General features: G+C 43.4%; 1 protein-coding gene across 1 annotated transcript in view; it reads right to left on the reverse strand.

Annotated features, from left to right (window-relative positions):
- The window catches only part of LOC140249951 (uncharacterized), an 83423-nt gene that overhangs the window by 24639 nt on the left and 34081 nt on the right, over positions 1-24703 (reverse strand). The window contains exons 3-4 of the mRNA XM_072332228.1: positions 15717-15804; positions 328-462 (exon numbers count right to left, since the gene is read on the reverse strand). Of these exons, the coding sequence (XP_072188329.1) occupies positions 369-462; positions 15717-15804 (182 nt within the window). The 3' untranslated portion in view covers positions 328-368. The remainder of the gene's footprint in view (positions 1-327; positions 463-15716; positions 15805-24703) is intronic.

Consider the following 24703-nt stretch of genomic DNA (forward strand, 5'->3'; position numbering starts at 1 on the left):
GTTAATGAGTCGGTCAGAACATTATTTTTGCAGCAAACACTGAGTAAGAACTAAAGGTTCTTGGATCCCCGAGTCCTCTGTCTTTATCAGTCCCCAAATTGGAATGCAAACCTTTGACAAATACAAAGGCCTGGGAATGATGTCAGGGTGAAACAGAGAAAGGTGTAGCCTATGTACCAGTTAAAGCATGACAGAAAACAATCCACAAGTGAAGGTAAAGACACCTTAACAACTTCTAATGTACAAATAATAAGATGTGCACAGTTTAAAGGGATTTCTCGAACTCCTCAAAGTACTGAGTACAGAGCAAGCTATCAAAACGCTTACCTATGAGTAACATGGTGTAAGTCCTCTGCCTTCTCTCTCTTTCAATTAACACAGCAGCAGAAACTCCTCGTGCAATGCTGGACTCCCTTGAATTTTGTTCTGAGCTTCAGCCAGACTGCCACGGACCCAGAGCATCTGGAAACAGAGAGGGGTTAACATGAAAACCTGGGCACAAACCCAATGGAGATAGTGGAACAGTCAGCGGAACAAGTGACAGCCCCCCAGCATCAGGAGCAGGTGAGTCCTCGGAGCAAACAATGCCTTGCAGCCAGCAACAAGGAAACTGTTGTTGAAAATTAGTGAAAGCACCTTGCCTTGATCCCAGACCTGCACTGGTTTGATAAGCTGAAATACAAAGTTAGGCAATGAAAGAAATCTGACTAAAATCATTTGAAGTGCTTATGCGTTCATAAGAGCTTATTGGCAACGCACTTCATTTTAAAGCAACAGACAAGCTTCCATGTCAGAAGCAAAGGGCAGGGTGCGTTGAGATACAGTGCACTCTGTGCTCAAGAGTCTGCAATGGCAACAAACCTTAAAAACTGAACACTGCTGTTATAATTAGGGAAAGGTTAAGGTAATGATTGTATTTGCAATATGGAAAATGATTTTGATGTTGCATAGGAAAGTCTTTTTCATGCAGAAATAAGCTTCTTTCTTTCCGGCACACTGTGCTCTCTTTGCAAATCAACATTTGAAAACATTCATAAGTTGAAGAACTCTCATGGTGAAAATCCACAGCTCAATTACTAGAAGCTGATACAAAAGAACCAGAGGAAGAAAAAAATCTTACTGCCATTTTAAGAGAAGGAAAAGATTTCAGTATCATGCTTAGGGCAACTCATTTCCCTACTGTGCTTCCAGCTTTTAGAACGAGGAATCCGCCGTGAGGGCAGAGTCCTGCACACACACACACACACACACACACACACACACACACACACACACACAACCAGTGAGGTTATCAGGAACACCAATTCTGTATTTTGGTTGACATCCTCCCAGCATTTCAAGCATTTGTACTCGGGGAACAAGACCAAAAAGGAGGAACCCGGTGTGGAACTTTGTGCGGCATTCCTAAGACGTGTGCTGTAACGGATCTGTTATTTGGAACTCCATTTCAATATCAGAAAACACACCGTTGTGTGTTAATGGCTAAGACCTGCTAGAATTTCTCGTTTCTCTTAAAAGCCAGAGGATAATTCAAAGTGGTTTAGGTGTGTGCAGCTAGGAACACGTTTGAAACTCTTTTATTAAAAATTTAGTGAAATTAATTATCCTATTGTAATTTGTCCCGCGAGTAACAAAACGTCAGAGAATTTCTGTAACTGAAATGCTTTATCACGCACTAGAACTGGAATATTGTAGGCCAAGAAGAAGTAGATTCTGTGTTCCCAACGATTTGTCTTTATGTGGTCAGAGAACCGCTGAGTTTTCAGCAGTTCTGCCAAAAATGTGCAGCAGTCTCAGCTCTGTGTGAAGATCAGTGGCTGGGGGTACAAACAGCACAGAGCTCAGCCTAAAACACAACAAAATAGACCATGAAGGGAATGTAACAGAAACTTGATGAGGTGTGTTGCAAGGTGTCAGCCTGAAGAGGAGGGGGGGAAAAACGAAAACGAAAGCATTGCAGGACCCAATTTGAAGGCGTCAGATGCACAAAAGCAACACACGCCCTGCAAATAACCTGATGTTCTCTAGGCAAGGCCTTGGTATTGTGGGAAAAAAAAAAAAAAGAAAGAAAGAAAGAAAAGTGAAATGACCCTTGCTATTCATCACACAACAAAACCAAAATGCTTGTGTGTCCATACTCTTCCCGACCAGGGGGATAGCCAGTGGTTATCATTTGCAATTACAGTAATTGCATCTATTCTTTGCCATCACCTCCCATGCTTCCAGCATGCACCACAACCCGGACCCCTTTATCTCATGCAAACCATCCTAGCTGTGTCAACAGCCCTTGAATTTTTAAAGAGGCATGCTCTGCCTCCTTCTCCTATTCCTCCTGAAATTTTCTGACCCCAGATCTTGAGATAGAGCAACTTCCATGGATTAAACAGTTCTATGGGAGTCACCTAATAAAACACTATTAATTGTAATAGATTTTTGTTTCTCCTTCCAATGCTATTTCCATGGCAACATTTTCACATCCTATTGTTGGGAGTGTTCTTCATTCCCCGTGTGGGTTAACCACAGGGCAGCAAGGGCAGGCTGTTGGTCAGCCTTTATTTTCTCTGGTCCTTCAGTAAAGGTTAGTTGGGGTCACCAAAAGCCAAAGGGTAATTACTTTTCCTCAACAGCGGTAAAGTCACACAGATTGCTATTGAGACAACTGTATGGACGACCTTCAGCTTTTTATGTTCAATCTTCCTTTCTCTTGGCGGAGCAATTGTTAATAGGGATAGCAGATAGGGGAAAACCCACTGAGCAGCACATTGCACACACCTCCCGCAATACGCTTTGTGGTTATGCTCCTGACTGCTAGCACAATTTTTAACACCAAATCCACTTGGTGAGTCTAAACCCCACCAGTCTGCACAGTGATTAAGCGTGGTAGCTATCAGTGACCAAAAAAGGACCTATTCTATGACATAATTTCATATAATTTCCAGTCATTCCAACTCAAGAACTTTTTAGCATAATCAGCACCCTGATTTTCTTTGCTTTACTAGCATCAGTCTTACCATCAGCAGCACTTGCTTCACTGCAAAGAATGAATTGGGATCACAGGTTTAAGTATGGGAGACTTGAGGGCTCTGGGCTTCCTCCCTGAGCCTCCCTCAGGACAAGCAACAGCCAAGGAGCGACACAGACAGAGCAGGGAAAGGCTGACCTGAGCCATGGTGCAAGCCAGAAAAGTAATTTGGGTACCTGAGGAGTCTGTGTGGAATCACAGGAGGGAAAGCATTACTGAAATGATCAGCATTGCATTCCCTTCTTCGGACCTAGGAGACAAGGCCCTGGCACTGCTGCCTGGAGAGCTGTGGGTGCCCCATCCCTGCAGGTGCCCAAGGCCGGGTTGGATGGGCCCTGGGCAGCCTGAACTGGTGGGGGGCAGCCAGCCCATGGCAGGGGTTGGAACTGGATGGACTTTAAAGTCCCTTCCAATCTAAGCCATTTTATGATTCCATGATACATCTATTTTTAAAATAACTTAAAATAGTAAAAGTCAATAGCACAAAACAAGGAAAAAAAAAAGGGGGGGGGGTGTCTCCTTTCTGAGGCTTAGCCTCGGCCTTCTATCTTTATATCTTCTGGCCACCCTTTTCAAGCTGAGTGCTGACAAAATTAAATAAATAACCAATGCAAGAATCAGGTTCTGATCATTAAAATACCCATTACAAATCAGGAAAGAGCAACTCAGCTTCTTGATTGATGCATTGCTTTGTAAACTCAGCAGAAGTTATAAATAATCACGTTGATAAATGATAAATGTAAGATTTTGTAATCCATCAATTCAAATGGGGCTAAATGGAAGAATAATGCATCATTTATATTTGGTTGTATTGTACAGTATGTAAATTATTGAGTACTTGCTACACTGCTTTCACATCAAAGAGGTGGTGGACAAACAGACCATCACAGAACAGAATTATCAGCCCATGGCCTTGCAGCACTATTTAACCATCTGCGCTACACACAGTGTGCTGGTGGTGAGCCAGAGGACCTCAGAACTTTCTGCTCTCCAGCTCTAACAAGGATAGATCCTTCTTTGTTCAGCAGTTACACTTTCTCAAGCACATTTGGCTTTGAAGGGCGAATACAAATTCCTAAATAGAAATCGGGCTAAGAAAGGTTATAGACAATATCATTAAACTGTGCATAAATACACTGTAGGACTGTTTCCTGAGAAAGAACTTCAAACACAGAAATATAAGAGTTAACATTTCAAATGTAACTTACAGACATCTATGCCTAACATACATGCATATAAGAGACCCAGTGATATTATGACAAATAGTTTGGTAAAAGCACTCAAGGTTGCTTCCATCATAGAAGGACTCCATATAGCAACCACATAACCTCGCACTTCACCAAAATAATTTAGAAGCTGAATTTGTTGCAAAGGGATTTTCAATTTCCCTTCTGATGCTAGAAAGGGTGCCAGCCCAGGACAAGCAGGAAGGGCAGGGGGGGAAACTGGGCACTTCCAACTATTAACAACCTGCATGTTTGGAATTTTCCAGTTTTTCACTCTTATTTAAGACAACTGTTGAGGGTATCAGCAGGCATCAGTGTGCAGGAGCTGGTACAGAACAAGGCAGGCAGGGGAGTCACAGGCAACTTCTCCGGTACTCGTGAAGTCCCCCTGTCCCATCTGTTCTGAAAAAATCCGGGGTTTCGGGAGAACATGGAAAAACCCAGGGCAGTTCCACGCAAATTCATACAGCTGCCCCAAATTAACCTGCTTCCATAGGGCTCATTGACACTCATACAGCTGCAAAGGCCACAAAGTGCTGATGCTGATAGGCCAGAGAGCCCAGGAACATCTATTCACTCTACTTTTATCATTAATTTAGGAAAAAATTTATCCAATTTTATTCAGACAACACCGACATTGCTAAATGCAGGCTTTCACAATAGGTATCGAATCTTTAAAAACCACGGTGATATGATACACCTACAAGACAGAAAAGGCAAAAATCACTTTTAAAATATACATTCTATCTACCCTATCCTTAAGTAAGTCTGCACTATGATACCACAATCACAAATTATTTTTAAGGGGTTATTTGGGTACATTTTGCATCTACAAGCAATGGCCAATAACGGCAGGGACTTGATTGACTGCGTAGGCGTTTGTTTGCTTTGGCAACTTCTCTTGATTTTTTATGGTTGTCTTAATGAGAGGCATCTCTGAAAACTACCCAGTCTTCCAAAACATTCACCCCTCTCTAAAGTACAGCCTGCATTTATCACTCTATGCTTGTGTTCATGCAGCTCCAAAATTGCATAGTGCTATGTGAAACTAACAGCTGGAAAACCCAAACTGTTGAAGCTGTTTCCCGACATTTTACTCACTTCACATGCTTTTTCCGCAATGCCTGTTCCCAGCATCAGAGTGCAAATACATATTTCCCAGGCTGGGACATCTTAAGCATATAACTCTTCATATCTTCCACAACACTGACAGAAAACTTTTTTATTTATTTATTTATTTTTTGTAACAAAGGGAGGAAAGAAAGATATCCCACCAGGATACTGATGTCTGTGTGTGTGCACAGGATCCCTCTCCTCCGCCATAAGAGCAGGTTGCTGAAGACAGTGCTGGCCATTAGCCATGTCTACCGCAGACTGGGGACGACCAGCAAAAGCTTCCTATAATTATGTGAGTTATGAGTGTGATTATCTGTTCACTTTTTGATCTTCTTCTTTGCCCAGAGTGGTGGTGGATGCCACAAAACTGGAGACTCTCAAACTCAGGCTGGATGGAGCACTGAGCACTGATGGAGCTGTAAGAGTCCCTGTTCAGTGCAGGGGGCTGAGCCAGATGGCCTCTAAGGATCCCTTCCAACTCAAATGATTCTATGAGTCTATGATTTCCTGGTCCTCATCATTTCCACCTCTATTTTAAACTTTCTTTCCCATTGGTTCTCTTGTGTTTTACAGTTCTATGGAGGATCCTTCAGTCTGAATCCCTTTTGTCAGCTCACTTTAAAAGATCATTCTTCTTTTTGGTTATGCCTGTACTGAAAGGGCAGGAGTAAGCTCAGACGTTAGGCTAGGTTTATCAAGCTAAATCAGCCTGCTAGTTGGATTCGATGATTTTGAAGGTCTTTTCCAACCTTAGTGAATCTGTGTTTGTAATCCACATTCTTGGTTGTTCTCCGCAAGGTGTTAGTCCGCTGCCAGTGCATCTCCAGCCCATTGCCTAGCATGTTAGAAAGAACCAGCCACAGAGTGCCGTCCGGAGGGTGGGCTGAGCCTCTCCCCAGTGCTTTGGGCTGCCACAAGGAGCAATGCCTGCAGAAACTCTCCAGTATGCAGCCTGGGGCAGGACAGGGTCGGGATGCAGGGCTTTTCCCTGTGGTGGGAGGTGAGGCAGGTCTTCATTAGCCAGATCGATGTCAAGCTTGCAGCATGCAGGCAGGCCAGAGGTGCTGTAAGAGATCTTCCTGGTGATTCAGAACTGTGCCTCTTATTGCCTAGGGATTTTCATTTCATATCTCTCCTATAATCATTCTGTTTCAGAGAACAATACTCACACTTTCTACAAGCAGCACCTCAGGGCTATCATGTGGCATGAAATCTCTTTCAGTGACGTTACACTCACTTTGATTTTAGCATTTCTGTCACAAATTCTAAAATCAATTGACATCATTAGAAATAGTGCCTTCTTTGAATAGTATCTAAGAGGCTTTCTGTCAAGTAAAAAGCAACGCTTACACTGCTTCCCTACACCCAGACCCAAAATGCCAACTGGCTGTGTGCTCAGGAGAGCCCACAGAGAACCACTATGCCTTTCTTACCAGAATGAGCTGTCTGTCTGACCAGGTCAGGCTGGATGGGACGGGGTCCTGTGGCTGATACAGCAGTTGGTAACCCTGCCCAAGGCAGTGGTTTGGAACTAGATGAATCTCTAATGTCCCTTCCAACCCAAGCTATTTTACGATTCTACAATCACCTTCCATACTACACTCTCAATGGCAATACAGTTCTAGAATATTAAAGATTTTTAGTATAAAAATCAGCTGTTGCATGAGTCATACAATAAGTATATTCCACACTGTAGAGTAGAGCTGGTGTGTTGAACATTAGCTTTCAAAAAGCACGGTTTATGCCGCTCAAAGCAATAGGCAGACACCAACTGTACTGTGCTATTTGGGAATTGCTGTGAACACACCGGGAAGAGCACATGAAGGAAAACCACACACCCTGCTATGGCCTTTGCCTGCTCTCCTATGGAAATGCTTTCTTAACACTGTGACCCTCAGCACCTTGATTTTCTGTCAGCTTTTCAATCCTGGCAGTCTAAAAGCTTCACTACTCCTTACGATTCCTGACTTTCATAGTTTATAGTCAGTCTTTGTGGCAGCCTATTGCTTAATTTAATTGTGATGTTTCACTTGGTATGCTAAATGAAAAGACTCACCATTTCACCTTTCAGATTATTCACTTCACGGTAAACTAATTTTGTGCTTAGAACATCTTAACTTCGCAACTGGAAGTCAGTGAAATGAACAAAGGTGAAAGGAAACAAAACCTGGTTGAACATTAACCCCAATTTTCTTTTCCGAAAGTCTTAGTTGGGAAGATCTGTTTGTAACACTGTGCTTAGAGATACCGTTGAAGGTCTCCATACCAGATGGGCACATAACAGCTGCAGGCACAGCCTGCCATGGTTCTCACTCCCATGGCAGTCTCCCTCCTGCACTGCAGCAGCTATGGAGTAATGCAAGCAGAACACACCGAGAGGTAAGAGACAGACTAAGACTGTATCTAAATTTAGAGGAAGTTACATCCAGAGGCAAATTAAATTAGGAAGTGTAAGACTATGCGGGTGGGTTCTCAGTGCAGGAAGAGACGAATGAATGTGTTATTTGTAACTTCCTGAAAGCCATGGAGCCTGCAGCTGTTCAACACTGCAGTAGTTGTTCAGCATGAACTAACATCTAGCAGATGATCTCTGGAGCAATGGTGTGAGCAATGCTGCAAAACTGCAATCTTGTGATGATCAGAACTGGAGGGCTTGCACAGGAGCCTTGAATGCTGACTGCTTTGGAAACTTTTTTGAGCTCAGCCTGAAGGCTGGAGGTTGATAGGCTACTTTTCTTTCTGGAAAAGGGAGCACTAATAGCTTGTACACGGCGATTTTCTTTGGCCACAACAACTTGAGTAAAAAGCCCTAAATATTATTTACCTCCACCTTCATCCAGTGCAGCAAGAATGCTGCGCTTAATTTTACCTTTCCAATCCTTAAGATCTGCAGACAAGATGTAACCACCTTGTAGACTTTGCTGCACTGTAAAATAAATTAGTAAAACTTCTATGAACTGAAGTCACTCAGACATTGAGCCATATGTTGGGGAGGGTGGTTAATCTGGGTTTTCTGTACTGCTTTTTTTCCATGTATTTTCTAGCATAGTGCTGTTTTCCCACTCCACTGTTTCATCTGCCCAATGCCTGCAGAATCTCTAAGCTAGGAACTTGCATCTCTTTTATTCTTTCCAATATTGCCAATCACAACAATACTATCTGTTGTCCACAAACAGAATATCTGAGTTTTGCTGATGGTATTGTATTTGAGGTTGGAAACTGTGGGAACTTAAATTCGCTTTTACAAGTGGAAGAAAAGAGTTGTTCTCACATGTCTTTCTTCTAGGCTTTGGAAATTTTTTCCATCTGTTGTGTTGCATTTTGGCAGAAGAGCAGTCCAAGTCCTATCACTCATAGTTACGGGATTGTGTGCTCTTACGACTCCTGCAACTAATGGCAGGTTACAGCAGTAGGAAGCCTTTCCTGGCCACTTCCCAGTGCTTGCAGCCTTTCCTAGGGACTGCAGCAAAAAGTGGAGTTGCCCTGGACCAACAGCCTGCTGGCCTGTCTCTGGCAGCAGGACACAGCACATGTCTACAGGAAGGGATAACAACATAGTGAATGCATTGTGCAGACTTGGGTCTTTTGTGGTTCAATGACTTCTTGTGCCAAAATCTCTTTCTCTGAGGCTACTTGCTATTAATGCATCCTAGTGGATGAAACAGTTCTTATGATCCATGCTTGAACCTAGCACTTAGGGATCTCTCCCATGAAAGCCTCACCTTCTCTGCAGACATTACATTAAGGATCCTGTTGGTGATTCAGCACTGTCTCATGCCGATGAACTAAATAACGTTTGGATGAAAAGCAGTAGCACTGGGCTCAGGCTAATTTTGTTTGCATGTCTACCAAACATCGCAGTGATGGACTGTCAAGTGCACAAACCATGCGACTGACCTGGACAGCTAGGCAAAGTGAAAATGGGTATTTATGCAGCATTGGAGGACCTGTGCTGCATGCTGAGCTGCCGCTGTGTCTGTCAACACTCTCCTTTCCCATGCCTTTTTGTCCCTGTGCTAATTACGCCTTTTGGCACTTCCTAAAGCTTTAGTGTATTTTTCTTGTCTTCCTTCTCTGATCTCCCTCTCTTGTCTCATGCCACCCATCCTGCTGCCAGGACATCCCACTTGCCATTCATCTCTCAGCCGTTTCTGTGGCACTGCCACATGGCTGGGCTGAGTCAGGCAGCCTGGGCCTTAGGACAAACCTGAGTGGAAAACCTGTCTTTCCAAACATCAAGTTTTCTTCATAATCAGAAAATCAGCAGTGCATACCAATGATCCAAAAGGCATTACACAAATATTATATTACATCTTCTTCTTCCTGCTGGTGTCATCAGAATTTTTGCCAAAATAGGTAAGTTTAGGCAAGAATTAATGACTAGTATATATATAACAAAGTATATGCAGCATCTCCCTGAATTTGAGTAATTTAAGGCAGTTAACACTACCAGGATTCACAGCACTAAATCAGTCTCATCTCCATGCGCAATATTATATGCCTGCAGGTATCCGTATTTCTGAATACAAAACGCATTTCTGTATGCAAACAGTCAGGTTTATCTGAACAGCTTGCTGCCCTTTGCCTATCCAGAATGTCCTTTTCAGGTGCAATGATGCATTCAGAAGCTTGACTGAGTAGCACTAAAAATTTGCAAAAATGTATTTAGTGTGCATCCATAATGGAACAGATTTCTCCTCAGATCCACCAGCAATTATTTGTCAAATAGTTATCCTAAGTAAGACAAACAAATGTGATCCAAAATCAAGACTTCTTTGCAACCAGAATGAACTTCACATAAACCTTTCTGCCTGCTACCACTTAATCACCATTTATTCACAGTAACTATGCACTACTATCTCACGGTTGCTGTCCTTGCCCACAGAAATGGGGGATTCAGAACATTAGTTCATCTGTAGATCCTAAAAAGTTATTTCTCCCCTAGAATATGTAATGTGTAGAAAAACCCAATGGAGCTATTCCTCTTCTAGTGCCCACCAGGCTCCCAACAGTATCCAGGAACAGATCATGGAAATAATCATTTTTCTAAGCGAAGGACTACATGATGATGCGTAAAGTTCAATAAGGAAAGCTGCTCCTGCTCCATCTGTCTTGCTGTCAGCTAGACTGTGGCAGGAGCCAAGGGGTTAATGTCAAAACACATCTCCTGATACCCCGATTGCCTTCCCTCACCCATTGTTTCCCAACTTCTTTTGAATGGTCAGAAATTTTCTGCCTGAGTAAACTGTCAACAGAAAACAGAGCTGGACCAAATGGAAAAATGAGTAAGATAAAAATGAACCTTGCTGGTAATACAGAAAAGACCTGATTACAGAGTCACACATTTCTAGCGCTAGCACTTATTGTGAAAATAGTGTAATTAAAAAATGATTTTTTTTCCCCCTCTTGCAGCAAAAATTGTTCAAGGACATCAACATTTTGTATAATGCCATAAATATGGTAAATTTGGCTTTGGATAACTCGATACTCAGAAGGGAAAAGGAATTAACCCAACTCTTTGGAAAGCTTTAAGAGGAAAGCTTTTCAGAACAGAGCATTGCTATGTTTTCCTCACACTGCTCCCATCAGCTTTCTTTCAGACTAACGCTTAATTCCAGAAGTAGCCCTTCTCGCCAATACACGAGGGCTTCTCATTCTTCCCTTCCGTTCTGATCACACTTAGTATTCTCATATTAGTGTGGGTAGCAAAAAAAATACATTCTTACAAAAAACAAGAGTAGTGCATTTCAGTTATGGTTTTCTATTGATTCAGTTACACTTGAATTGATCTCAAATTGTTTCAAGCAACTGTTCTGCACCCAAAACACCGCACGGACCACAGAAACCAGATCAATAGATTTCAAGTGAAATAATTGTTTTCCTTTGTAAAACCCCATTACTTCTTGAATGAAGAACTGTTTGATTGACCTCCAGGAAAGCAGCAGATGTGAATAAGCCAAGCACCTCAGGCCTTATCATTTAAAGGGAGGCCTTGAAAATTACAGGAAAGTACACGGCCATGTGCTCGGGTAGCTGTGGGAAATACACAGCTGGAGAAGCCACAAAGCTGCATTCTACACGAACAAAATGAGGGCAGCAGCGCATGCGTGGCAGAAATACACTTTTAGTCACTCACAAACACACCAAAAAATGTTTTACTAGGTCAAAAAAACATTCAAGGATTCCTGAGCGACTGGTTTTATTTTCATACTGTTAGTGTTGGTGAGCTTATTGTCCTGTATTGATAAATGCCATGTAGCTGTGCCACTGGGCTCACGTCTGTCCCAGTGTGTGCCACAACAGTAGTGCTCTGTGAGTGCGGCCCTTTCCAGGCTGCCACATTCAGACACACCAGGTAGAGGCAGCAGCCAAGGAAAGTCGGGGGACCTCATCGGATCTACCAGCAGGATGCAGATTTATACCAGGTTAGCAATTCACTGCGGTGCCTACGTGCTGTCAAACGGAGTAAGACAGCCTCTTCTGAGGCTGAGAGCAGGTTGACGGGGCTGCACTGACCCTAGCAGTTGAAATGCTAATAGCATCCCCAGGCCACATCTGCAGCACCACACTGGAGCCATACAGCTGCAGCCCTGCCACTGTGTGCTCAGGACCTTCCCTCACCTGCCTGCAGTGGCACCTTTTGGAGGGAAAGGAGAGCCCAGAGAGCATTCCCTGTCCACAGCTGTGGGCAAATCAGGACGGCTGCAGGAAGCCGTGCAGGAGTGAGACAGAGCAGAGCTGGAGGCAGTGGTGCCTCAGGTAAGGGCTGCGGTGTGGGATAGAGCAGCTGGCCGGAAGGTTAGGGTACCTCAAGAGCATCATTACCAGAAGGAGATGCTGCAGTACCAAACATGACAGGCTGGACCTGCCAATCTCAGCCCCAAGTAACACAATGTTGTCATTGTAGAAGTTGAAATGGCACATGGCAGCAGCAAAATTACTGCTCAGGTAATGCAAATGTGGGTGTTTCCCCAGCAAGCAACAATATTATGCTACAGAAAACACATGCACAGCTACTTATAAATTGCAGTTTTCATCAGCAATTCTACTTGTAGATAATTCCTACCCTCAGATGATCATTCCCCCACAAAGTAGGAAAGCAGTATACAGGGGTGATGTTTTGTGGTCCTCAGACAAATGCTGCTCTCCCTAGTAACAGTCCTCCCACTATTGGAAATCTTTATTTCTTCTAATTATATTGCAAATAAATTAAACGATCGCATTATACCATAGTTTGTTTTTGTAAGGAAGCCTTGGTTAGCTCTTAGCACATATTAGACCTGATCTGCGCTTTTCTCTTTTATGAGCACAATTAACTGCAAACACCTTGTCATAAACATTTTAAAAGGTCAACAGATTGCAACAATTTTGCTAAAGAGATAAATGGTCAAATAAAACATTGAATTGTTAATTCCCAGGTGACAAAAAGCTGCATGAGTCAGATCAATAAGAAGACACCGAGTGAATTCTGGGATAAAGGGCGGGTCAACCTTGAAGCGTTAATAACTCGCTCCCGTTATTTTGCTCTGGTACATCATGTGTTCTAGCAGGTAACTGAGCTGCTAATAGCAAAGTAGTGCCCGCGGACTCACAGTAGTGAAAGTGGGCATCAGAGATTATGGAAATAGGAAAAAAAAAATTAAAAAAAATATAAAAACAAACTAAGAAAGGATTTAGCTCTGTTAACACCAGGAAAAACACTGGGTTTATAGAAGACAGGTAAGAGCACAATCTTCCTACTATTTCTAATCTGATGTGTTAGTCAACTGCTGGACAGGGCATGTGCTTTCTCTCTGTCTCTCTTTCCAGATTTTCTCCTTTCAACCTTAATCTTAATGCTGGGCTTTTATTAAACAGTGTCTGTTGAAAACATACTGCTTTACGTAAGAGATTTTTAGGAAACCGTTGTGTTAGACAAAAAACGACGTGATGTTCAGGTGGTCTGTAATGTCAGAGATGTTGTTACGGAATTAGAACGATGTGTATCAGCCTAAAATCTGCCCCACAGAATACATTAGTGCTTGTGGAAGGTCAGACACAGAAACTAGCATCTTTGCCAGATATGTGCTCATCTGAGAGGAGGGAGATTCTATTTGGTGTTTCTATAGCAGATGACGCTGCCACCCTTTTGCTCAGCACTCCTGTCTGCTGGAAGCAGCATTTTATGTTAGTCCTTTTACTGGGGAACCCGCTTCCTGTCACTTACTGGCCATTCAAATCAAAATGCAAGTTGGAAATTGAGGACGTACCACTGACAACTGAAATTGGGAAATTTGGATAAGAGCATCGTCAGGTCAAAATACTACTGGGTATGAAGGGGGGGACTTAGAGAATCCTGCAGGAGATACTCTCTATTTCCTATAACCCACCCCACTCAATACAATATTCGCTGGATTACAGTAAAAGTCCTATGAAGCAGATTATGAAGCAGATTTTGCTGCTAAAACTCCCCCACCCCATTTTGTGGCTACCTTTAGATGAGATGACTGATTTTGTTGAAATTTCCCTTTCATCTTACTCATAACATTCCAACATAGAGCAGATAAATGCCAAATATGTCACTTGGAACTGCTTATTGAAGACTGTGGCCAGAGGCTGGCTCTTATTCTCTAGTGAGGTAGAATGAGTTCCTATTTTCACTTTATTCATGGGAACAAAGTGAGGAGGCCATTGGAAAGAGACCACCCAAAGAACTCTTCCCTTAGGCAACTCCATTTTTTCAGACCTTTACAGGGAAGAATACAAAATTTACAGCCTACGTGCTGAGAAAATCAGCTTACCGTTATTTAATTAAGGATATCTTGGAATAAAAGTCAGACTTTTCAACGAGGACTATGACACTTACAGAACTAAAAATGAAAAAAACATGTAAAGTCTATCAGGAATCAATAGCTTCTCATAGATAAAGAAAAATATCTACCAGCATTATGGGAAGGTCTGAGGAACTCAAAATAAAACAAAGCATTAGTTAGTGGTATAAAATAGAGACAGCAACATCTATATTGATCCCACTGGACACTTGAAGCCAAATGAACGTTTGAAAGGTCAGTAATTTTACTTGTGCCAAATTGGACGTTTGTCATTTGTATCAGACTGCAAGGCAGATATCGGACTAAATTCATACGTAAATTTGATTACCCCATAGCTCTAACAGCAATCCCGTGTCATCTGACATGAAAAATGTAGAGAAAGCGCATAATCCCAAACAGCATGCTGACCTAAGGGATGCACATAGCATAGAAATACATTACACGGCAAATGCCTGTTTTGCAAGCTTTATAAATGCCATGAAAACATGTTTTCCTCTGACAGCAAATTTTAAGGTTCTGATGGCTACTCATTAAATGATTTTACAGATGGAGATAAACTCTCTTGTCTTAGTGCGCTTCAGAAATATCTGCTGGGTCTTATGCAGACTGTAATTTGAATGGATTTTTTTTTAATTGGTTTTAATATTTAAACAAAAATTAACCAGTTTCCTAATCACATTTGAAGTGTGATTTTAGCTTTAGGAAGAGAAAAGTATGTAACTGTATTTTTGCAAAAAGAAAAAAAAAAACAAACAGAAGATATTTCCACTTAGTGTCTTCTAAAGGCATCATTTGATACATACAGCACGAGGCCTCAAGGCTCCATCAATCAATGGCAGTTATGCCACTAAAATTAATGGCTATGGGACGTGACTCAGGTGAGATTTTCTTTTCCTGGAGTATTTAAAATTTAGAGAGTAGCCTGAGAGATTTCTACAACACAGATAATGGTAATAAATAATAATCACTAAATGGATCTGTCCAATATGGCAAAGGAAACAGTGGTAAAATAATTCCAACAGATGTTAAGGCAGTATTTCTGGTGATGAAATCAGCTGACGTCCTCAGAATACACATGAACAGCACAAAGGGACACGAACTGACATCCTACCCTTCTGCGACTCCTCAGGGCTTATAGCATGTCTGCAAACATTCTGGTGACTTCCAGCCCCATTCTTCCACAACTCCGGCACCTGGAAGCTGCCCCAATCCACTTTTATTTCCACAGCCATCATCTCCAACACCACTCCTCTTTGGGAAGTTGGAAAAAAAAAGACTGATGCGAATCTATACACTGGAACCTAATGGAATCTGTGTGACAAGCTGCACCACCCTTCAGGGAAACACGACAAACTCTGTGACTACTGCATGGACCTTCCTTTGTTCGTGACACCTAGGAAAGGAAAGCGTTCAACACTGGCAGCCTAGGGGCTAGCAGGACATGAGAGCCCCCGGTAATGCTTCCCTCCACTGAAAAATTACAGCTATGCTTCACTGCCTTCTGCACCCCAGGGTACAGGAAAACATAAAGTCCAACATTACCTCTGCTCTTTTGTTGCTGTGATTGTAAAGACACCCATGTTATGGTCCACGGATTTCTGGCTAGCGTGAAGATCACACTCTGACAGGCCTACAAAGAAAGAGAGAAAGATCTTTTTAGGTTTCCTCCAATGCGATTAAGTACAGGTCGCTATCAAAGAAAGCCCATTAGGATGAGAGCCCAAAGGGCTACCTCTGAACCCCTTCTTACAGTTCAGCTCTGCTTTTGATTTCAACACACTCTGCTAATTTTGTTTATTGGGCTACATGACATCAAAAGCATATAAATGAATGCTTCAGCACCCTTAACCATCTAGTACCTCACTTGCTGCTGCTATTTGCGCTCCTCAGCTGTGCACACCTGGTTTCCCTGGAGCCTGCATTTCCACAAGAAGCACATGAGCCTTTTCTTTGTAGACTGACTCGCTCTGTGACGCCCAGACTGATGCTGTCGGGCCCATCGTTTGAGACAGAAAGTTCATAACATATCAATAGTGGCACAGAAAGTTTTCTCACATAACAAAAGACAGAGCAAGCCGTTTTGAAAATCTCATCTACTCGCTAATTTTAAAGACTCGATATTATTTACATCACTTGAGATCTGCCATGAAATAATCTGCTTTGCACTATGTTCTTTTAACCAATACATGCCACTGTTTGACGTAACTACTTAAGTCTCCTTGGTCTGCCCAGAGAGGAAAGCTAACAGCATGTGTTATGTGCCTTCTAGTAATCCTGGTGGAGCATGAATGTTAGCTTCTTAAAGCAAATCCCATCTACTAAATACCCACAAAGAACTTGATAGCCCTGACTGACTGCTGTAGTGGTTTTAATGCCTCAAAATTCTGACACCAGTTTTTACAAACTGAACAATGTCATAAGTCTCACAGTATAGTAGCTTAACCAGAAAAGCACACATTGCACAAATGCAGCCTGAAGTACAATTAATTCTCGTGCAGTTTTCCTAATTATACCAAACAAATGTGATTTGACCCTGTAACCGTGGTCACGTTAAGACGAGAGTTCGAACTGCTGTGACAGGGCACATCCTGTGCCTCCCAGCTCCTCCTGTTCCATTAGCAAGCCCCCGACCTCCCGCGGGACCCCAGCAGCAGCTCCGAGCAGCAGCAGCTCCGAGCAGCACAAAGCAGCAGGAGCAGCACGGAGCAGGTGCTGCAGCTCGCTGCTGCCGTGGTGAGCAGGGAGGGAGAGCCACGGCTCTGCTTCCCACCTCTGAATTGCCACGACTTGGAGGGGCCTCTCTTCTCTCACAATGCAGATTTAGAAGCAGATCCTATGCTTATCTGACATTATACTGTTACATAGTTAGACAGCTAGTAAGGCTGGAAGAGACACAGCCTAAAGTGCTTTTGTGATTAGATGCAAAATCCAGCATATAGTACATTTGATGGAGGCACAGCAAAATGAAATACATAAAAGTAAATAAGTTGCCATCCAGTCATGCTGCAGTCACAGCACCACCGTGCTTAGACAGCAGTGTGACATAACAGGAAAACACATGCTTTGCACCGTATCACTTGCGAAAAATACTGCTTAGCAGTGACTTAATAACAGCCATTCTAATGGAAAGCATCACCTGTGACGGGCCATTTGTGGTGACACGTTGTTGACCATTTGTATCCCGTTCTCTCCCATCCCTCTCCTTTCTGCTTTGCACGGGTCCTGTCCCCGCAAGCCCCCAGGAGAGGCTCCTTAACACTCAGCGCTCGCCACTCTAAGGACAAAGGCATTCAGCTTTGCTTTGTTCCTTGCATTGCCACAGTTCTAAGCCAGGCAGGTCATTGTGTCTTAAGGAACCTCTAAAAAGCGGTGTTTTCCATACACCCACAACAGTCTCCAGTACTTACCAAACAAGTCGTGACATTCCCATGTGCTCTCATTCAAATCAAATGGAACCATTGGCATCCAAAGCCAACAGCACCTACAGGTGCAATTACCTGTGCACATGCCCTTAAAGTTGCATTTTTTATGTAACCTCTCAATGCAGGCTACCTGCTCTGGTCCCCAGTAGGCATTTTAATACCTTCCAGCACAAAACAAGACAAAATGAGCACAAGCATGATGCATCTTTCTGATCCACCAGCCAATGTATTTGCTAAGGTATTAAGCACAACTGCACGAATATAAAACTGCAACGAGGTCTGAATCAAATGCTCATTAAAATCACACTGCTGACCTTTTAAAATGACAATATTGGATAGCTGTAGCTAAAAGAAACAGTAAGGGGACAATAAAATCGTGTTAGAGCTTTCTCATCTGTGCTACAGTAAGCTATGCGTCTCTTCTGCTAAATAAATGCAAGTTGAAAGAATGTGATGTTAGTCAGTAGAGGTATGTGTGGTAATAATACAATATTGCAAAAGAAAATCCAGGCACGCTGTCTAAGACGTGGAAGAGTTGGTGCCTTCTAAAATTCAGACCTTGCTCAACAGTCCATGCAGGATTACACACCACTTTATACGGCATGATCCGAGCACTGCCAGCCCAGCTGGCCAGCTGGGCATACACTGCCAGGTCCTTTGGCTCCTCAGGCAGTGGAAGTAAAGCTACCACGTGTCCCCATCATGTAAGGCTATGCCATGCAGGGCTGTGCCACCAGTACAGAGCTAACACATTGGCACTGCTCTGTGTCTGCTCCCAGTACACGTGCTGTCACGCAGCCAGCTCAGGCACTGACAACACAAAACGATTTCCTGCTTTTTTCTCCCAACTACACACAGTCACTTGGGTTCTTAGGAGCTTGATTCCGAAATGGTGATTTGTGCAGGTAAGAGGTGGAAATGCCTGCCCACACCACGCGTACGTGGCAACCACATTTAGAGAAACAGCGTCTTGCACGGCCCTCAGCACTGGCAAGACAAGACCTTTCTTCCATTATATTGCTATTTCCATGTGTGTCAGTGTGTCTTTAATCACACACAGACCCCTCTGTCTTGATGAATTGTCAGCAACATGTTAAAGAAACATTCGTTTGGATCTCCAAAGTCCTGGCAAACTTGGACCGAATTCAGAGCAGGTGCCAATTTAGGGCTGAATATAAACTAATGAGACATAAAAATGTCCCTTTGGTCGTTCTTTTATGATGCAGCAGGGGGCCATTTCTTCCCAGACAGCTCTTCTTATTAAACGTCCATCAGTGAGAAATTTGGAATATCCTCAGAGAGTGTTTCTTCGGGGGAACAGCTGAAACCTCCAAGCTGTGCATCCCTTCAACACTCGTGTTATCCCACAGTTCATCTGGCTTCATCTTGTTCAGCCCCATCTTTTCAGCTTTGGGCTTCAAATTCTTTCCCACTCCCTGAGGCACGTTATATACTTGCTTTTGGAGAATACAAAATGATTTGTTCTCCTGCCCAGAGTCCACAGAGTTATTTGGGAACAGCAGGATTTCTTTAAGGCTCCTGATTGAGTTTCTCATTTAAGTGCAGAAAAGCAACTTCTATTCTGCACCCCTCTCAGCAGATTGTAGTAAAAGAGGAGAGGAAAAAAAAACAAACAGCAAAGCTCTGACAGATGGTACCCAGCGTTTGACTCATGCTGGGCTCAGCAGGACCTATAGTTTAGAAGGTTAGGACTGTCAAAAAGACTCTGCTTATCAAGTGAGTAACAAAGTGTGGACTGCCAGGCTGTTTCCTATAGAAAACTTGCATTTTACATGTAATTCTCAGCTATCTTTCTGATGCTTCCGAAACTTCTGAGGAGCAGATGCATGCTTTTCTATTTAAGAAGCAGTGGGAAGCTGCCCTGCTGGGAGCAGCCGGCAGCACGGCCAGCCAGGGGCTGCAGGGACCTCCGAGTAAAGCAGGGAGCAAGGGCAGGACTCTTCTTCGTTCTCCTTCTCTCGCAGTTCATTCTCTCTTAAATTCTTGTCCCAGTCTGAGGACTGCTTTAGCAAAGCGGTGTGGCAAAATGCAAGCAAAGGCAGGAGGGTCAGAGCACAAGGCAGTGCTTACCAGGCTTTTCTTTTTAAGTCATTTCCAAGCTCACGCCAGTCAGCATTTATCGCAGCACAGAAGTGTCTGATATGGCTACAAACGTTAGTGAGCAGACCTGAAGGCAATCTGAAGTCCGGAGAAGTGCAAATAAGAGGTTAACAGCTTGTACTCCTGTTCACTGGTAAGTCTGGACTTTTAATTTTGGGGCCAGGGTGGTCGCTGCTGCACGTGGTGTTACCGTGGATAGGTGGCAGGCACTGTTATTAATCATCTCTACAGCACTGGAATTATTCTTTTTCCTCTGCAAAATAACGCCAGTTAATTTGTTTAACAAAAGCATTGTTTTAGTCATAAAGTAAAGTGGTACCAACAGTTAGCAGCTGCTCTTCAACAGATAGAATTAATGAGAAAGTAATTGCACAGCAAAATGCAACCTTTTTATTGCCAGCACTCAAGCTGCTGTCATTGCCTCATTTGCTTTTTATTTGGGGCTGTGAAAAATGAAATTAGCACAGTGAGTTTACAGAACATAATTAATTCAATGTGGATTCATCGCTATGCCCAGATTCAGAGTTGCTTTATGAAAGACTAGTTTGGTACTAAGTTGGCAAGGAGCAGGAACTGATGGTGGCAGTGCCAGGCATGCCAAGCAGCGTGGCTGCACACAGCGTGGTAACTCTGGTCAAGCTGCTGCCCAAAAATACAAGCGTGTGTTCAACAATTCTCTCATTAGAATTACTTATGAATTAATATCACATTATGTTTAAGCTAAAACCAATGTGATGTTCCTAGAGAATAGAGCTTAGGGAGCTTTGTAGAGGCAGCCCGTGTTTGAGAATGTTTTACCTGGTTTCCATATTCAAAACTTGCTCTGAGTATAGCAGTGAGCAATGAAGATATTTCTTTCATTCTTTTTCATCTAAGGCAAAAAATCTGGCCTGAAATGCAGTTAATTTATTTGAAGGCTAAATTATTTCAGCTGAGCATACAACCTGTTGCTTTTCACCCCATCTGATCTCAGATTCCATTCCCCAATTCAAACCTCCAACAAATTATGTAGAGATCATAAGAAAATACATGATCTGTCCAAAACCTCAGTTCTCTTTAGCTCTCACATAATTAGGCCGTGACCCCAAGTGAAGGACATCCTTGTGCAATATTTTTCTGAAAGACACACACACAAAAACGAGCCTTTTCTCGGCCATCACTACAGGGCACAGAAGGTGTATCTTCGCAGAAGCTGTGTTCCCATCCCCTCACTCAGCACAAACTCAAGGACCTCAGGGAACAGGCGATCTCCCCTCTGTACTCAGCAGGACTCTCAGGCTGTGTCCTGCTGCTCTGCTAAGCACAAGCTGCCCTGAGCCAGGAGCTGTTCTCTTGCCCTTTCCCCATCCAAGGCAGGTCCCACAGAGGGACTTACCAAAGCATGTGGGGTCATGGCAGGGAGACGCCTGCCAAAGGAGAGGAACTCCCCTCCTTGAGCCTGCCAGGACCTTTTTTATTACTATTATTTTTTAAGAGGAACGTGGAACAAATTGTTACACTGACCACAATCCTTTGGTTACTCACCAAATTTGCCTTAGCTTAGTCCCATGGACATTCACATGAGCTAGTGATGACTGATTCTCACTGGCACAAGATGTTCACCAAAAGGACTGAGAAACCCAAACCTAAGTAAGCAGCGGTAGCCAAGAACTGATGTGGAACAGAGAGAGAACAAGCAGAGATCCTTGCTCCTAAGGATCTGTTGCCAGTCTTTGGGAACCTCTGGGCCATGAGCAGCAGAACTTTCTCTGCTCTGACCCTACATCTGCCCAGGGCAGAGCTGAGCATCCAACAAGGGCAAGCAGGCATGCTGGCCTCGGTCATTTCAGCAGCTTTGATCAAACTATCTACAGAGTGAGACGTGAAATAAATCCCATGAAGGAAGGCCTTGACTGCTCCCCTAGTTCTCCAGATACCCAAAAATAGATCAAGAAATAAATTATAAACCATGGCCAGAGGGCAAGAGCCTGCCCACCAGGCTCAGAGCCGCTGTCACTAAAACCAGGTCCTCCTTGTCCTCGTACTCAAGCTGGGGAAGTCCCATCCCACCCTGCACACAGCGGGGCCGCTGCTGCAGAGCGGCTGTCCGAACCCTGACCCCACAGAGCAGCTGCAGGCAGTCTCCCCCTCCCAGAAAAAAGCCCACAGAGGTGGATTTACTTGCTGCTCAGTCTCTGCAAGCTTCTTATTACCGGCATCATGGGATTTCATTTAAACATTATTTTTATTTATACCTTCATCAAAGTAAATACGCAAACAGCTCCTATAAATTTTATAAATCAGACAGGAGAGGGAGCTCTCTCTTCATCCCACTAGAGGATGAGTGGATTTTGCTGAACATATTAAAACCTAACCACACTTTTATTCTCTGTCACATGTTACTTCTTGTCCTTCTTTTGTCCTGGGACCGTCTCCTCTTAGCAAACAACTCTGTAACACGAAACACTGCTGTGTACCACAGAACATTTTTTTGGATGAATGCAGTAAGCACATTTTAAAGGCACTTTTAATTTTGGTATAGGAAAAAATGAGGATATAATTCCTATTTACAAAATTCTTCTTCCCTACTTACTGATATATATGCAATCATACAGCATGCTCTGCACATACAGCACACGTCTGCATCAGAAGTGCACTTCTTTAACACCCAACTTAAAGTTCCAAGTGATTCTTTTAATGAACCACCATCACTAATATGCTCACAGATAGTTTGCAATTATCCTGAGATCTATCACACCAGCCTGAGATTTCTGGCAGGCCCGTGTGCAGTTTTAAGGTAAATCTCTGAAATACTGTATTCAGAAGAAATGCATACAAGCAAATAAGCCACAGCTAAAATAAATCCAGGACAAAAGAAAGTCACACTAATCGTACTGCCTGTGTGTTCTCATTGTGCTTATTTGAAATCTTACTGTAACACGATCATTGTTCAAAAGCCTGAAAAAAAGCAAAAATGGACAGCAGAAAAGCTTGTATCAGCATCCAGAAATAATGCTAAAAATCAAACTGTGAGTTACATCTGTCTGGTAAAGGCTATATAATAAGATTTACTTAATCCATTTGAAAGAAAAAAAAAATGTTTTTGTCCCCCAATTTGTTGCGACATCTGAAAGTTCATGAGGTTATGACCCCTCTTTAAGAAAGCATCTTCTACCACCTGCAAATACCCCAGGAAAGCAGTCTGAAACAATAAAACACGTGCTAGTTAACCGTTACCCAGGCAACGGTTATGCTTCAGCAATGGGAGGTTTCAGCCCCACAGTGGCTTTGTCTAAAGAAGACATGGCCCAGCTGTTACCGAATAACCATTGTTGTAGATCATCGGGAAATAACAGTCAACACGAGCTGAGCCCTGTGCAAGTTTCTGTTCTCTTCAACATCAGAGGCACAGCTGAGTTAAAGGACAGAAGTTTACTACATAACACAAAATACGATGGTAGCAAAGATGGTAAACAGACCCTTCAGTAGTAACTCATCCTGCAGTGTGTGTTTAAAGTGCTTGCCTTTCCACTTTTAGGAGATGACTTTTCTCATGCGATAACCTCAGTACCCTTGATGGCAAATACAGGAATTATTAATTAACCAGAGCATCAGAAAGTTCCAGAGCCTGAGGACGAAGTTTTCCTTTGTGCTTACGAGTGAGTCAGCATGCAAAGCTGATTTTTTTTTTCCTTGCATCAAAAGGACGCTTGCTCATGCAGCAACAGATTGGTCTCCTGTACAATAGGGATATACAATAGTCAATTTTATTGTCTTGAAACGTGGTATCACTGCTTTCAGTCAGAACTTCCATTCCCCTTAGAGAAGGAGTTTGGCTGACTACATCAGTTAGTTTGTAGTAGAGACTGAACAATTTAAGAGGGTTGTCTGGCATGTTTTGTCAGTTGGGTTTTGCCCTTATGTTTGCTTCAAATGGGACTGTCAAACCCTGGACCCTGGTCAGTCAGTGCAGAGCTTCCAGTAACAGCAGCATGCCAAGAGTTCATTCTGCCATTTATGAGAGGTATCCTGTATTTCCTGTCAACCCATTCACTCTACAAACCTGACTTCTAGCTACCCTGCAGGAAGATGGTGCTGTGCTGTATGGTGCTCCTCCATCCACTCTGCAAAGCCCCCCAGCAACTGCCAGGAGAGGCCGCACCTCCACAGAAACTGATGTATAACCACACAAAAGCTGCACTGAAACCCAGATATTTCATAATCTCCACTGTATTTCTTCTAAGCAAAACACAAGCTGATTTCTCCAACACTGAAAAGTGAGGCAAGGGGAAAATGTGGCTCTGTGTGCTACAGTCACTGAATACTTAGATTTAGTTAGAAGGGACCTTTAAAGGTCATCTAGTCCAAACCTCCTGCAATGCACAGGGACACCACAACTAGACCAGGTTGTGCAGGGCCTGATCCAGCCTCATCCTGAAAGTCCCTGGGGATAGGGCATCAACCACAACACTGGGCAACCTGTGCCAGTGCCTCACCACCCTCACTTCTCCCTTATATCTAACCTCTTCATGCTTGAAAGCATTTCCCCTTGTTCTATCACAGCAGACCCTGCTAAAGAGTCTGCCTCCTTTCCTGTATCTCCCCTTCAGATACTGAAGAGCTGCCATTAGTTTTTCCTGGAGCCTTCCCTTCCACAGACTGAACAGCCTCAGCTCCCTCAGCTTGTCCTCATAGGAGAGGTGTCCCACCTCTTGAATCATTCCTGTGGCCCTCCTCTGGACACTCTCCAACAGCACCACATCTCTCCTGTACTAAGCACTCCACATCTGGATGCAGTGCTCCAGCTGAGGTCTCACAGCACCGAGCAGAGGGGCAGATCCCCTCCCTCGCCCTGCCGCCCATGCTGCTTTTGATGCAGCCCAGGATACTGTTGGCTTTCAGGGCTGCAAGGGCAGATTGCCGGCTCATGTCAGACTTCCCATCCACCAATACATCCAGGTCTTTTTCTGCAAGGCTGCTCTCAATCCTTTCATCCCCCAGTTTGTA

The sequence above is a fragment of the Excalfactoria chinensis genome, chromosome 3 (genome assembly GCF_039878825.1).
Source record: "Excalfactoria chinensis isolate bCotChi1 chromosome 3, bCotChi1.hap2, whole genome shotgun sequence".
Lineage (NCBI taxonomy): Eukaryota > Metazoa > Chordata > Aves > Galliformes > Phasianidae > Excalfactoria > Excalfactoria chinensis.